This window comes from Ornithodoros turicata, chromosome 6 (assembly GCF_037126465.1).
Source record: "Ornithodoros turicata isolate Travis chromosome 6, ASM3712646v1, whole genome shotgun sequence".
Classification (NCBI taxonomy): domain Eukaryota; kingdom Metazoa; phylum Arthropoda; class Arachnida; order Ixodida; family Argasidae; genus Ornithodoros; species Ornithodoros turicata.
In genome coordinates, this window is record NC_088206.1 from 70,994,480 (window position 1) to 71,010,150 (window position 15,671).

At 45.5% G+C, this 15,671-nt stretch overlaps 3 protein-coding genes across 3 annotated transcripts in view; 1 reads left to right on the plus strand and 2 right to left on the minus strand.

Annotated features, from left to right (window-relative positions):
- The window catches only part of LOC135397284 (protein farnesyltransferase subunit beta-like), a 221,835-nt gene that overhangs the window by 29,783 nt on the left and 176,381 nt on the right, over positions 1-15,671 (minus strand). The gene's annotated exons all lie outside the window — the stretch shown is intronic.
- On the plus strand, positions 1,011-12,802 carry LOC135398717 (uncharacterized). Its single transcript, XM_064630102.1, has 17 exons — positions 1,011-1,305; positions 1,403-1,515; positions 1,600-1,695; positions 2,211-2,327; positions 2,406-2,580; positions 3,583-3,717; positions 4,862-5,135; positions 6,578-6,763; positions 8,903-8,975; positions 9,026-9,137; positions 9,617-9,729; positions 9,830-9,919; positions 10,070-10,186; positions 10,261-10,432; positions 10,489-10,623; positions 11,332-11,605; positions 12,425-12,802. The coding sequence occupies exons 1-17, from the start codon at positions 1,202-1,204 to the stop codon at positions 12,620-12,622; spliced, it is 2,484 nt and encodes an 827-aa protein (XP_064486172.1). The 5' UTR covers positions 1,011-1,201; the 3' UTR covers positions 12,623-12,802.
- Positions 13,248-15,498, minus strand: LOC135398718 (nucleolar and coiled-body phosphoprotein 1-like). Its single transcript, XM_064630103.1, is given in 8 exon segments — positions 13,248-13,518; positions 13,521-13,842; positions 13,844-13,870; positions 13,872-14,051; positions 14,053-14,472; positions 14,779-14,949; positions 15,069-15,152; positions 15,381-15,498. Coding segments are annotated over 8 exon segments (1,419 nt in total). The 5' UTR covers positions 15,462-15,498; the 3' UTR covers positions 13,248-13,384.

The window sequence follows — 15,671 nt, forward strand, 5'->3', positions numbered from 1 at the left end:
TGGATTGTTTTGAATACACCGCGTCTACGCGCGCACTATGGACGCGACATGGACCCCGTTGAGGGGGACACTGGCTCGCACCTTTTTTTTCTTCGTGACTTTGCCACAACCCTACCGACGTGGTCCAGGCTGCACATCTCTGAAAGTTCCCGCATAAGCAGCACGATCTGAAATGATGGGGACTGTGTAGTGGCGCTTGGGTCGGAGATCTTGCCCCCCCCCCCCCCCCCTTAAGAATTGCCTAGCGGCGCCCCTGGCTTGAGTTTAGCGAGTTTCCATTTCCGACATGTCCGCTGAAATAGCAGCGCACAGGCAAAGAAGGGAGATTTCGCGCTCTCATATCTGAGGAAACTCTCGCGGAAATCCGGCATGTTTTTTTTTTTTTTTTGCTTTACTTTGTACATTTGCTTGCTGCTTATTTTCATTTTGAATGGCAATTTTTGTTTGCTTTTTCTTTTCTTTTCCTGCTGGTTCGATCATTCGGTGACATGACCCGCAGTGCGCATACCTTGTAATAATTCCACAATTCTTCGTGGGCCCACACCGCTATGATATAGAACCGAAACCCCCAGAGAGCTGCTGCTTCTGCTATTTGTTCCCCCCTCCTTCGCTTTATACCAGGCGTCTTCAGCGAGGCGAAGTTCGAGCAACAGAAAGATACGCGCAGTTTCTATTTCCGGATACGTGAAACGAAAATCAGAATTGCGATTGCGTAATAAAACCCAGAAACAGAAACAATCGACCACCGCCAGCGCGGCGTCCGCAGCGTGGCTGGCATGGCCGCCGCGTGGCTTTGAAGGCCGAGGAGGAGAATATGACTTGGGAAAGGGAGTTGTTTCGGGAAAGGAAAGGGACATTGTTTTGGTGTTGATGTCTGATGCGCTGTAGATGATTTTACAAAATTTTACGTGAGTTGTTGGGCTTAATTTTCGAAGTAATATTTTATTCACGCTCGTGAAATGTCGTAATTCTTCGTTTCGAAACAAATATCCGCTGCTCCGCAAGTGCTATATCAGTTTTTGTGTCAGACTTGAAAGCGTGGTTCAGCTATCAAGTGTGTGTCGGACGACTTTGACACTTATCGTCCGATACTTACGTGGAAGTTCTCAAGAAACACGCTGCAGTGCGTGCGTGGCGTCAGTGTGTTCAGGAGACGTTTGCTTCTGTTTCAGGTAGACATTCATAACAGAAGGCAACAAGGATGGTTTTGCGATTTCTCCTCAAGGTCTTCCTTTACTTCACCATTTTCCTCATTGCCTTGCCGTTTTTACCGGTTCCTTTGGCTTTTGAACCTAAAGCATTCGTGTACGTAAGATTCATTATTGTGTGCACGGTGCATGTTTACGCGCTTTGTCGTCTGCAGCGCTGACCATGTTCTTTCAATCACGCGCTGTCAATTTAGGTCGACGCTTCCAAAGTTTGAGGGTCCTTTAGCACAAAACACGAAACTTGACGACGTAGAATACCTGCTGAAGGATGTGGTTTATGGGCCAGAATCCATGGATGTCCACAATGGTGTGTGTAATTGTAACCTCTCAAATTAAAGTTTGTATTAATCACTCGGAAGTGTTATAACTTAGTGCGCTTCCTTTTTGACAGGATTTATTTACACGGGGACGATCGGTGGGTACATTGTGAGGACCACTGGAAGTACAAGAAGCACCGAGACTGTGGCCAAGCTTGGCAAAAAATGTGGTGAGTAAAAAAAAAACTATATACAGTGAACCCTCGTTATTATGACCATGGTCGTTCCCGAAAATTTTGGTCATAATGCAGAATTGTCATATTAACGGGGGGATTTGCAGAGGTTTCACTCCATTGTTCCCGAGGAGTATGGTCGTAAAGCGCGTATGTCAGATTATCGGGGGTCATATTAACGAGGGTTCACTATATGTATGTACAACTTGTTGAACTGTTTGTCATAAGAAAACTTCATTTGGGATCCATATTCCAAAAAGGCGAGCAGACGACGAAAAACAGCAAACGACGCAAACAAGCCCAAACTGTCGTCTATTTTTTTGTGCTCTCCCCCGTTTTGAAATATGGACCCACACCAACACGCCCGCCTTTCAGCTCTCGGTTCATGCAGGATCTTTGTCCCACTTTGCTCTTCAAATCGTTAAGCAATTTTCTCCAATACTTCCTCAAAATTCATCGCACGTCTTCGTCCAACTTTTGTGAAACAACGTTGACAAAACGTTGACATTTAGGTGGTCGTTGGGAAGAGGAAGTCTGTGGTCGGCCACTTGGGCTTCGGTTTGACAAAAGCGGAAGACTTTTCGTCATGGACGCTTACTACGGAATCAACGTTGTCGATGTTAAGACTGGTACGTACGCCGTTGCTAAACGTTTTACAGCGTGATGCTTCACCCTTTCGATAACCTCTCCGAGCCGTTCCGTTCCAGGTTTTGTGAGTCCGTTAGTGCCGGGAGGCGTTGAAGTGGGAAACAAGCCGTTCCTCTTCGGAAACGATCTCGTGATCGACGATACGGACGGGAGCATCTACTTCACAGAGACGAGCGGCAAGTGGCCCCTCAACAAGATCGTCTACTCTATCATGGAGCATGAAAACTCTGGAAGGTAATGGAAGCAGAAGACGAACAAAACTTCAAAGCCTTGAACCTCATTCTGCCTCGAGTGGGCCGCTTAAAGGAGTACAGAGGGCCATCCAAAAAATTTTCAGATTAAGACATCTGATGAAAGTGTGTGTGTCATTATACCGAATAGCGCGAAAGGTTTTGATGTGTGCAATTTGTTTCCCAGAAAAAAACTCACATAAACATAGCTCCGCGCCTTCACCCTTAACTCGCCACTCCAGCTATAACGAGGATGAGGAGGTATGATGGCACGTCACCGATGACGGCATAAGGAGACTCGTTCTGGTTTGCCGGTCAGTGGAGGTCAGCGCCTTGTCCCTTTGCCGCCGTAAACCTGTTTTGCCAGTTTTCCCGGAGAATTGGGGATACAAGGAGCGCCCGAAGCATTACCGAGCAAGGAGAAAGGCTTTATCAGAACCCCGAACAGCCGAGTAGCAGACGACAGCGGAGTAGCAGACAACATTTTTCTAGGCCAATCAGCGAGCGTTCTCCTTATACCGTCAGCGCGAGGTTCCAGGCAGATCACAGGCTGGTACTGCTCTTCACCACCGTTGCGCACGGTCGCTTTTTGCGGCGTATTTTAAATTCAATTTCTGCGATAATTATGACTCTGTGGTGCAAATTACTTCGTATGGTGCATCTTACTGGCAAACTTAACAGTTTTATAGGAAGAAGACTGGGTGTTAAAAATGACTTCTGTACTACTTTAAGACTTACGTAGCCTGTCCTGGATCTTTTCTAAACACGCTCGATTGCAAAATTATCAGTAAACTGACTAGAAATTTCAAACTTACTGTAGTGCTTTGGTGCCTCGCTTTAAATGGAGACCGTTGCTCCAGTTGCTTAAAACATTGACCTACGGACGGAGAAGTACCCACTTACCCACGTCGTTATCCAGCCCCTTTTTCTTGCTATCGAGAGCTGAAAATAAGTGAATGGTTACGTTTAATTAAATTTGCAAGATTTTCCTCTATCTCCCTGGCAGGCTCCTCAAGTACAACCCGGCAACCAAAAAGGTAACGGTGTTGCTGGAGGACCTGTACACCCCTAACGGAATTGAGCTGAGTTACGACAACAAGAGCGTTCTCTTCTCCGAGCTCACCAAGAAGAGGGTTCTAAGGTATTGTTTGTTCTCTCTCTACCTAGAATGCATGTCACTGCGTCAGCTGCGACAAAACTGTTGAAAGTCTCGATTTTTCAAGCAATATTTGGTAATATCAGTGATGGCCACTAACTGCTTGTACAGTAGTTTAACTATAACTACTTTGTGATTGAGTAGTTTAACTAGTAGTTCAACTACTACTTTTCAAGGGAGTAGTTAAAACTACGTTTTTAACTACTGCAATGTAGTTTAACTACATCTATAACTACTTAACGTTGTCCACCAACACCAATCCCTTGTAGTGTTCTTGGACACCTAAATATGAATCACAAGCAGTAATAAACTTAGTCTCAAGCCATTACTACGGTCATCAAATACAAAGCTTGCGGCGGGATTGTTTCTGTGACTATGTGATAAACTAAGTTGCAGAATTATTTCACAGCAAATGAGGCTTCACTAGACAAACTTTAAAAGTGAAGATTTCGTACACATGCACGACACAATTGCTCTGCACCTCCGTCCTCATCAAACAAGTAGCTCGAGGTAAAAGTCGGAAGCACAATCGTGCCGTAAAGCTTGCGGCACAATCAGAAGTAGTTGGCGCTTTCAGTAACCTAGCTACTGTAGTTAACTACTTAAAATAGTAGTTTAACTAGTAGTTGCCACTGCATTTCTGCAAGTAGTTAACTACTTTTTAACTACAATCAGGTAGTAATATTAAACGGTAGGAAACCTACCGTTTAATATTACTCTTTGATTTACTCACCACCGGCAACTTGACATCGCCTACTTTTTCTGCCTTCGTATCTACAATCAGGTAGTTTAACTACATGTAGTTAACTACTGGCCATCACTGGGTAATATATACACTTTGCAGCTATTTCAGTAGTTTGTCGTTATTTAGCACCAAACAATTTTTTTTTTTGCTTGTCCAGTCTTTACAGTTTCAGCTCATCTAATGTATTACACTACTCATATCCAATTTGAGTTTATTTGGAATCTCTTTTAAATCGTTTGTAAAGAGGTACACGAAAGGGGGCACTAATAAAGATTCCATCGCATTCTTCGTAATTGACATCTCAATGCTGTAACAGTGTAACAAACGCAGCGTTCTTGTTCTACACGTCCGAACTGGCCGGGTTACGTAATTTTGTAACCGCAGGTACCACATAAAGGGCGAGAGGGAAGGGGACCTGGACGTCTTTGCCGACAAGCTACCGGGAGAGGTGGACAACATCCGTCGGAGCAAGAGCGGCGGCTACTGGCTCGCCTTCGCTTGCGGCCGGTCGAGAGACAGCCCCATAGTTGCCGACCGCCTCGGGGAATTTCCCTTGGTCAGAAAATCTCTCGTGCGTTTTCTCTACCTGCTGGGCTCAGCTTTGAAGTACGTCACTCGCTACTACGACGCCCCTGCTCTCAAGGACGTTGCGGCTCAGGTACACTGCTGATGTTGTCACTCCATCATCGTATCGGCATCCGCGGGTCGGCTCAGTGTCACCCATGTTAGGTGTTGTTGGCTGTGGTAGCGATAACTTTGGAGAAATCTGGGTGCGTTGGAGCAAAGACTGCTCCGCGCGGGGAGCAGGGGGTGTGTCTCGGAAGTCGGTTGCCTGGATTGCTGTTGTCGCTTCTAACCGGAGCGTCTAACCGAAAGGTTTTTTTTTTTTTTTTCGGTTTGTTTCGGAAGCGGGTTTCAGCCATAAATAGGGCCCGACTTTTTAGGGTTAAACCCGTATCCGCCCGATATTTACCCCCCGAACGAAATCTGTAAAATTCGGGTTTAACCCGAATCTACCCGAAAACATCCGGGTCGCGTGGCACACTCATAAGCGTGCATTAAAGTAAAGTTTGATAACATTGCCAAACATTAGTTCCATGTTCAGACAAAGTTTTATTTAAAAAAAAAATCACCCGAATACATCCGAATTTCTGACGACAGAATATGCCGTAACGGGATTTAACACGAATACACCCAAATTTTCGAATGAAAAATATCGCCCGATATTTACGCCCCGAATTTGGCCAAAAATAAAACCCGAAAAAGTCAGGCCCTAGCCATAAAGGTTCGATTCCGGTTCATCTCCGCAGTTCACGTATATCGGTTCGGTTAACTTGTTTCGGAACCGGTTCGAGGTTCTAATATGCTACAAAATTACGGGTAGCCGCTAGAAATGATACAAGGTCTCTTAGTTTTTTTATGCATTTATTTCTGTTTTTCGACCAACAGGGACCCCTTTGATCCCTTCCACAGACCGCTCGTATCCTCACATTACCCCCCACCCCACACCAACCCGAACCGGTAACCAAAGTTTTTAGACTGGTTCCATTCCGGTTCAGCTCCAAGATGGCGTTAGTAATTGCGGTTCAGTTCCACCTAAAAATTACGGTTGATTTCGGATTCGGTTCGACGCTCTGCTTCTAGCATAGTTGTTGTGAGCTTCGGAGTAGAAACTGATAAACATACTTACGGCCTTAGAAGTTCCGTTTGGATAACTTTAAAAAAGAGGAAGGAAATTACGGGACTGTGTTTGATTGATGAAGCGATCAGTCGGGCCACCCCGTGCAATATATTTTCAAAATCAGCAGCAGCAAAGTGAGATTTCCCGTCTTATGTCGCGCCGAAAATGAAACAGTCAACTTCAGCTGGGGTGCGCCTCGTTCCTCTCTACTAGAGCGGACAAAAGTTAAATTTTAGGTTTGGACGGATGCCCGAAAACCGGGGGGTTCACCCAGTGCTGGCCGGGGCTGTGTTCAACCAAAAAATTGGGTTTGCTGCAGAAACAGGGTCTCTTCCCGTCGGAAGACGATGAGAAAGAACTGAAGGTTTTTATCTCCGGACACTTTGTATACTTACTAAAGGTTTGCTCATTTGCTGCAGCTGGAAAACGCTTGGGTCGTGTACGAAACCCTGCCCAAGTACGGACTCATCGTAGAAGTCAACAAGAACGGCGAAGTAGTCCAGAGCCTGCACTCTCCTTCTGGGAAAATCTCTCTCATATCCGAGGTCCTCGAACACGACGGATACCTCTACCTGGGTTCCTTCCGCAACAACTACCTGGGACGGGTTAAGGTCTAACGAAGACTATGCCTAATAATGACGAAGAAATAATGGGCATTTTGTTCTGTTGAAACGTGTTTTTTTTGCTACAAAGTGGTGCCGAGGTAGAGAGGGCGTCAATACGGTGCGCCCGTCGTTTCTCAATTCAGCGTCCTCTGAAACGCGCACATTTTTTTGTTGAGACTAGTACTACATTTTTTTAAATTTAAGAATCTGTTAGGGTGCAGCATACATGTGTTTGTTTCACCCAACGCGTCACAAAGTTCTATTAGAAAACGTGCTACCCCCCCCCCCCCCCCCCCCCCCCCCCCCCCCGAAAATAGTCAGAGAACCCTGATCAATTTTCAGCCGCATGAAATAGAATTTTGCGAACTGACCTCGAAAATTTGCCAAGTCAACGTAACGTTTTCTTTGCCGGAAACAGAAAGTGCATGTTGAATTTACCACATTCCGTTACAGATACATTCCCTACTATGTATAGTGGTAATGGCTGGAAGAAAATGGTTGGAAAATAGTTTTTTTTAAATGTGTGGTATGTTCAGTGAAACTCTGTGTACCCCCCTCCTCCTCCAAACACTGTTGAGATAGTTTTATGTGACCGTCTTGTAGCGGTTGCTTCTCATCCTCCTCAACAGATGATGATTGGGGAGTTATGTGATTATTATATCATATTATATTAATATTATATGATTATGATTGGGGAGTTTCATTGCCAGGGGCGACACCCTACCCCCACTCCTCAACAGTAACTAACTACCAGGTCCAAATGAACTGATCAGCTGAGACTATATGGAAACTATTCGCTTTTACTTTTTATATGCGATCTTGCGTTTGGACTACATCAACGAAAAGATTGTTAATGTCTTTGGTACCAGGGAACTTGTGGGTCTACATATGTTGAGTGTCGCACCGCGTTACGTAGTTCTAGTGTTGAAAAATATGTTGGTATGTGTTTTTTGTGTTGATAGCATGTCGACGTTGATTTATAGAAACAGTGATGAATATTTGAAGTTCAAAGCTTAGTTTTGCAAGACATGACTACGTAATATATGAGGACTATATCATAATCACTACACAACGTAAATCACTTATCATATAGTTTCGAATTTTAGGCTTGCTTTCATGTACGTTGTTGGCATTGTTGCACCATTTCCTTGTTTTTAGATTTGTTGTGCTGCATTATTAATGTTTGGGAATCGCTTGTCAGAAGCACAAAAGCAATTGTACTTCGAAGACAAATTGAGCGGTATTGTTATGAAATACTTACTGAAATACTAAATACTTTTTACACCAATCTGCAAATGATTGTATAGTACTCTGCTTCTCTACTTTTTTTTTCACTTGGATGATCGAACTTAAAATCGTGTGCTAAAATGTGACGTGTGTTATTTTACATTCCATCTACATCCAGTTGCCTTACATATGAACACTACCATGTCGACAACATAGCAAACAAATGCCAAAGCTTTTATACACATGAAGGAGCAAGTAGAAAAAAATTGTACTGAATACAATTAAAACCTATTAAAGTATAGTTTTTGGTGTCATTGTCTTCATCTACTTCGTCAGCTAGTTCGCGATGTCTAAGTACAAAACGACCGCGAAACATACAAACAAGTTTGTGTCTACTAAGCTGAACATATTAAATGGTCAAAGGCACAGAAGACAAACCAATTGCCAATTAGTTACGTTGTAAATGCCACTGCCCACATGTGAGCTGAAATAACAGAGAGAGAAATTAAGGAAAGGCAGCAGAGGGGGGTCTGATGTGAATCGCAGTACCGCTTGAGGCGACCCTCAACGTCGCGCAGTAAAAAAAAATGGCGGCAAATTTAAAGTCTTCTGCTATCGTAGATTCCTGCGCAGACGGTCACGATCGCAACTCGCAAAGCAGCGCTACCTGTCCGAAACTCAGAACGATTATATAATCGTTCTCATCAGCGCAAACCGGCCCACCCGACCGGGACGCGGGAACCTGTCTTCACGCCCGCGGCGCCTTTGTGCATCGTAAGGGCCACTGAACAAACTTCCGCGTACAACACAGGCAAAATTTTCCTGTATTTGTTAGCGACGCACTTCGGGTTAAAGGTACGTGGCCAAATACCGCTAAAAATTCGATCATTTTTGTCCCCTTCATCGCATCAGATTCAAACGATAACGTCGTCTGCTAGGTTACTCGAGTTCAAGGTCGTCTGCTCCCGCAAGCGACTTCTGCTTCGTGATAACAACGCCGGGTATAAGCTTTTCGAAGTGGCAAGTCTTGAAAAGTTACAACTATGATTCTCAAGGCAATGCTGAAAGCTTTTCTGTATTTGTTACTTTTTTTCGTGGCGTTACCTTTCCTGCCGATGCAACTGGACTTCGAGCCACAGGCGAACACGTAAGTAGATACTTTCGACCCCTTCCAGAGACGTCGACCTCTCTGTGGCAAATGAGTTGAACTAGTATTGTAAATGCTTCCGAGGTAGTTTTTAGCGACTTAGAAACGTTTCAAACCAATACTACCACATATATCCGGCTAACCATTTCTAAATCGCGAACGTGGTATGGTCAGCCCAGAAATGTATCGGCGTGTTGCTCATAGAAATACGTGTAGCTGAGAAATTGTACTCGTCTTAGTCGCTTTATCAGGTGAAACTCCCCAATATAATCATCACAAAATAAAAGTTATTAATTGTTGTTGTGTTTATATCCAGACCCCTACAAGTTCTCTCAAATCAAAGCACAAAACGAGACTTATAGTGACCAGATTAACCGTCAATGGACAAGCAGACATAGCAGAAGACACAGAGACAATCGTAAAGTTCATCTTTGAATCGCCCTCTATTTTTAAGCTCCATGTTCTCAATTACTTTCCAGACTCACTTTGCCCGAATTTGTGGGGCCCCTAGAACGAAACGAAAGGCTGGACAACGTAGAATTTCTCTTCAAGGGACAGCTGAAGGGCCCAGAGTCCCTACCTGTCTACAAGGGTACATATAACGTCACCCCATTAATTAAAAGAAAGTCCACAGTGAAATATAATTCATTCTTTTTTTTTTTTCTTTTTACTTTCTTCCACATCCTCTGCAGGAAGCATTTACACAGGAACAGAGGGAGGACATATATACAAGATAACTGGCGATAAGATCACTTTGGTGACCAAGCTCGGAAAAGAATGCGGTAATTACCGTTGCCATCAATACCTTTACCAGTATCTCTCTCATTAAATACTACCCACTAAAAAAATCCAACGCATATCTCTCGTTAAACACCATTAAAACCAATTAAATCTCGTTTCAAATAACGAGCGAATATTAACTTACTCCGCAGAGGGCATCTGGGAGGAAGAAGTCTGCGGACGCCCGCTTGGCATGCGCTTCGACAAGCAGGGAAAGCTCTACGTCATCGACGCGTACTACGGACTGCACGTCGTCGACGTCAACAAGGGTAACACGCGTCTACCAACTTTTGCTCCCGGCGTCTATACGCTCGAGCGTCTATACTCTTTGTTGATGACGCAGGGACGGCGCAGAACCTGCTGCCGGGCGGCGCGGAGATCGAAGGGAAGAAGCTCGTGTTTGGAGACGACCTGGAACTGGGCGACGACGGGGCCGTCTACATCACCGACGCCAGCAACAGGTGGCCCTTGAAGAAGATCCTCTACACGGTCGTGGAGCATGAGAACACCGGACGGTTAGGGAACTTGGGAATTCCGTCGTTCTTGTTCAGTGAACTGTCTTATATTCCAGAGTGTTAAGGTACGACCTCAAGACGAAGAAGACTACGGTTATCATGAAGGACCTGCACCTCCCCAACGGCATTCAGCTGTCTCACGACAAACAGAGCCTCCTGGTTGCTGAGCTGTGCATGCGAAGAGTACTTAGGTGAGCGCTAGTAATTATTAATTTTTGTACCAATAATGCTCTATAAATACGTATTAATATGTACTAACGCATTATCTGTACTAGTAAAACTTGGAATGCTTTAAACTTCAAAGCGTAATGATTTCTACTAGTATTGGTACCTGGTGTGCCGTTACCAATACCATTGGTATACTCTGGTGCTTTAAAGTCTAAAGTATCAAAGGACACCAGTGGTTTAAAGTTCCAGTACTATAACGTATTTTTTTATACTAGTACAACTTGTACTAGTATCTCAGCTCTGCAAGTACCAGGAGCATTATGTTATATGTGCAAGTACTAGCTATCGCATTAGTAAATCTGAGAAAAGATAACGATTAAACCTGGAGCAAAAACATGCACACCGACAACAAAACAGAGACTATATACACAAGCTCCACTATGAACTTGCTTACTCTTGTTTACTTGTTTACATGTTTCTCAATGTTTATATTGTCAGAGTAAACAAGTTGATAGAGGAGCTTGTGTTGTCCCGGTTTCTGTTGTCTGCATGCACGTTCTTGCTCCAGGTTTCATACTGTAGTCATGTACACAACTGGCCCATTCCACAATTTTAGATAAGAGACAGATTATAGATTGATTGCATTGACAGCTCAATCCAAACACAGTATAAGTAACAGCAGCAGTACTGCTGGGACTGGGTCAGATATGAACGTACGTATATATATCCAGGTACTACCTCAAGGGTCCCAAGAAGGGTCAGACCGAGGTGTTCGTGGACAACCTGCCCGGCGAACCAGACAACATCCGGCCAAGCAAGCGCGGAGGATACTGGGTGGGGTTCGCGACGGCTCGTCCGCGCAGTGCTCCGCATATCGGCGACCTGGTAGCTCCGCTACCGATCGTCAAGAAGGCAACCATCCGGTTCCTCTACCTGGTCGGATCGGCGCTGCGGCAGGTCATCAAGCTGTACCCAGCGGCCGCGCTCAAGCAGCTTGCGGCGCAGGTGATCATTTCGTTCTGGTTTGGTGGGCAAAGAAAAAACAGATTTATTTCATTTATTAATTTGATAGTATATGTGACAACCTTCCTATGTATCACAGCGCTGCATTGCAGGTGCAGGAAATCTGTGATATTTAGTTGAACCGGAAGTTTTCAGGAAATCAGGAAATATTTTTTTGTAAATTTTGGGGGTAAACAAAATTGAGTAAATAAACACGTGCACTAAGTTTGTGCGAATTTGGGCACAAAAAAACTTCCAGTATGCCAAGTTTGGAGAGAAATCTGGCTCAGTTACTCAAACTAACTGTAGTAAGTTTGATAGTATTTGCATGTGATAGTAAGTGCATTTGCTGCCAAACAAGTAAGTTGGTGCATTCCTACAGACGTCCCAGTGAGTGCAATTTGCAGGGTAAAGATCGGGTTTTGCCCTAAAGAGGCAACCTCCAATTCGGGTTGCAAATTCGGGGAAAAATCGTGTACAACCCTAAACTTCAGGCTCTAGTTATATTTCATGCTTTGAACACGGGGTTCTAAATGGAAGTGTGCTCTGAATTTAGACATTACTACAATAAATTAATGTATAAGCATCCCATATTGTGACACGGGGCACCAATATTTTGTCGCTCTGCACATATTCTGCACTTTCCAGCACCAACAATATTTTGGCAATCCTTCACCTTTGGCGAGTAGAACAGTGCGACAGGAAAATGTGCATTTTGTATACCTGCGGAGTGTATACCTTTAATTAAAACCGCTTCAAAATTTCGTAATTCTGAAAAAAAAAAAAGTGAGAAATAACACTTTTTTTTTCTCTTTCCAACAGTTCGACAACGCATGGGTGCTGTACGACACCTACCCCAAGTACGGGCTGGTCGTGGAACTAGATGCGAAAGGCAACATTGTGCAATCCCTCCATTCGCCGAGCTACAAGATTAGCATGCTGTCCGAAGTGTTGGAACACGACGGATACCTTTATCTCGGCTCCTATCGGAACCCGTTTTTGGGACGCGTCAAGTTATGATCTCGTATCGGAAGAACCATAAGCCATTGTGTGGTTTCCCGTGGAAACCAGCCATAGTAAACCGGTCTTTTTGCCAACGGCAGAGCTCAATTTGTTGTGGAACTGCTCTCAATGTTATTCGTGTCCTCAAGTTTTGATAGAATTTTACCACTGTTACGTAGCTTTGACCCATGATTATATATATATGGTATCTGCACATATTTGTATTTTCTTTAGAGTTTGACGTTTGCGGTATCTGAATTGTTGAAGGTTGTGTCGGAGCAAAATAAAAAAAATTGTGTCGTTTAACCGTTATAAAAATAGTGTTCAACAAAAGACTATGCGGACAATAAAATTCAGACTGGTCACAAAAGTTAGCAACTCCCACCAACAGAGTTTGATATAGAATCCGTAAATTAAAAAAACAAAAATTAGGCTCTAGTTAGGCTTAGTCTTCGGTGCGTAATACAACTAAGTAGCTGCTTAAAATCCACATGTCGAAATGCATATTACGTTTTTCTGACACTGTCCAATACGACTTAACACAAATCTGTTAACCTCGACCCCCCCCCCCGCAGTCAGAAGAAACTGGTCTGTACTCATGCAATAAAAGATATAGATGCAATAAAAAAATTACAGTTCCAACTCTCGGACACTATTTTATTAGAACGAACCGGAGTATGCGACAACAGCATGTGTAATGATGAAAATCGACGTGGAATAAGGTGAAACAGTGTTCCGATATTGCATTCAGCTCTGTACAACAACACAATCATCAATCAATCAATCCTCAAACTTGATCGAGTTTACGGAAGTGTCGATGGCGCCGCCGCTGTATGTCCCGCGCTTCTTTTTCGTCTTTTCGTGCCTGAAGTCTCGGCCCTTGACGTTCTTCAGGACGCTGTGGGCCTTCTCGCCCAGGAGCCCCTCGCTCCGGCCTTTGCCTCGAAGGAGTTGTCCTGCAACTTCGGGTCCAGCTTCACGCTCTCGGACTTCACCCTCCGGAACGGCGAACTCGCCCGCTTCTTCTGGACTCCGCCACCGTTCATTTCTCCCTCGGCATTCGTGTCGCCTCTATCTTTTTTCTTCTTCTTCTTTTGCTTCTTCTGAGCCGGTGCAGGGCTTGGCTTGGCCACCGGCTTCTTTTCCTCCTCCTCCTCCTCGCTGCTGTCGGACGAAGAGTCCGCCTTCTTGGGCGTCTGCTTCGTGGCTGCCGGCTTGGCTACTGGCTTTCTTGGCCGGCTCGTCTTCGTCGCTGCTGCTGTCGTTCGGACGAGGACTCCTTCTTTGGAGGTGCGGGGGTAGACTGCTTCTGTTTCTTTGTGGGCGGCTTTTCTTCCTCGGAAGCTGCTGTCGGAAGCCGATTCGCTTTTTTTGCTGCTGGCTTCGTCCCCGGCTTTGGCTTCGGCGTCGCAGCCGCTGGCGTCTCGTCTTCGCTACTATCAGACGACGATTCATCTTTCTGTGGCGCTTTCTTCGGCGCTGGCTTTGGTAGTTGCGGCTGCTACTTTCCCAGTCGGTTTCTCGTCCTCACTGCTGCTCTCTGAGAGGACGACTCGGCAGCTTCTTCGCGGAGTCTTTGCCGGAGTTTGAGCGCCGACGGGCTTTTTTGCCGGAGGCTTTTCGTCCTCTTCACTACTGCTGTCGGAAGAAGGATTCCTTTTTCTGTGGGAGCCTTAGCTGGCGTCTTTGAAGCTCCTAACGGGTTTCTGCTTTGCTGGCGTTTTCTTAGCTGGCGTCTGCTTCGCTGGTGCCTTGGCCTGTGGCTCATCGTCAGAATCGCTTTCGGAACTTGATGACTCTGCCTTTTTTTTTGAGGCGGCACAGCTGCCTTCTTCTGTGGCGATACCTTTGCCTTCACGGCAGACGGCCTTTCGGAGCAGGTGTCTCGTCCCTCGTCAGAATCCGAGCTCGAACTATCTTCCGTTTTCTTTGCGGCTTGTTGCGGCTTAGGGGTGCCGGTTTCTTGGGAGGCTCTTCCTCGCTGTCATCTGAACTCGAACTTTCCTCTTTCTTTTTGTGGCACCTTCTTTGCGACTTTCGGCTGTGCCGGCTTAGCATCCTCCTCATCCGAACTATCAGACGAATCACTGTCGTCTGCCTTGGCCTGAGCCGGCTTCTTCGCGGGCTGCGGAGCCTTCTTGGGAGCTGGTGCCGGCTTCGCGTCTTCGTCTTCAGAAATCGGAGCTGTCAGCGTCCTGGTTTACCTTGAGGGCGATCCTCAGTGGCTGCTTCGCCCTGTTCGGTGCTGGTTTCTTCAACGCCGCTTTGTTTTTTGGGTCGTCTTCTTCTGAATCAGAACTACTGCTTGAATCTTGTTTTTTCGCGGGAAGAACTTTCGAGGGCGTTTTTTTAAACGGGTGTCAAAGCCGGTTTCTTCGATGGCGGCGGGGCGCGTCGTCGGATTCCCGAACTCGAGGACGCGCTGGACTCGGGCTTTGCACGTTTCACTGGCGTTTTCGCTTGCCCGGCCGGCGATTTCGCGGCGGGGCTTGGTTTCCGGTTCTTCTTCTTCGGAGTCGCTGGACGATTCCTCTGCCGCCTTCGACTTCTGCAAAGCGGGCGACGTTTTCGCCCACCTGGCCATTACTAAGAGCCTGAAGTTTAGCGAAAGCGTTCGCTTTCTTCGGCGCGTCTTCGCTATCTGAGGTCTCATCAGAGAGCTCACCTCGTGTTGTGGCTTGGCAGCCGCAACTTCTGCGTTGTGCATCGCATTTACGTGACTCCTGACGATCTCTGCCCAAAGTGGGAAACGAGCCCTTCAGGGGTTCGATCTTCAATTTCTTCTGTACTTCGAAGCCAAGGATTTGTCAACTGAACTCAGATAATCGTACACTAACGCTTTCGTCAACGCATCCATCTTCGCGCCGCCTTGGTCGAAGCAAAAAAGGATGGACCCACGTGGTCTATGCCGGGGGAGACTGCCTTTGGTTAGCGCTGTGCGTGCGTCAAAAGCATCGTCTGCAAACTATATTTCAACATGCAAATTTAACAATTTTTAATGCACAAAAAGTTTATCCATGTGTTGAATCAACATAGATTTTATCAGTAACTTAGCTATAATTAGACT

Bases quoted from the DNA above. Each gene is read 5' to 3' on its own strand.
- LOC135398717 (XM_064630102.1), top strand. From the start codon at position 1,202: ATGGTTTTGCGATTTCTCCTCAAGGTCTTCCTTTACTTCACCATTTTC. The intron at 1,306-1,402 runs GTACGTAAGATT...CTGTCAATTTAG, and splicing joins TTTGAACCTAAAGCATTCGT to GTCGACGCTTCCAAAGTTTG. The intron at 9,920-10,069 runs GTAATTACCGTT...CTTACTCCGCAG, and splicing joins CAAGCTCGGAAAAGAATGCG to AGGGCATCTGGGAGGAAGAA.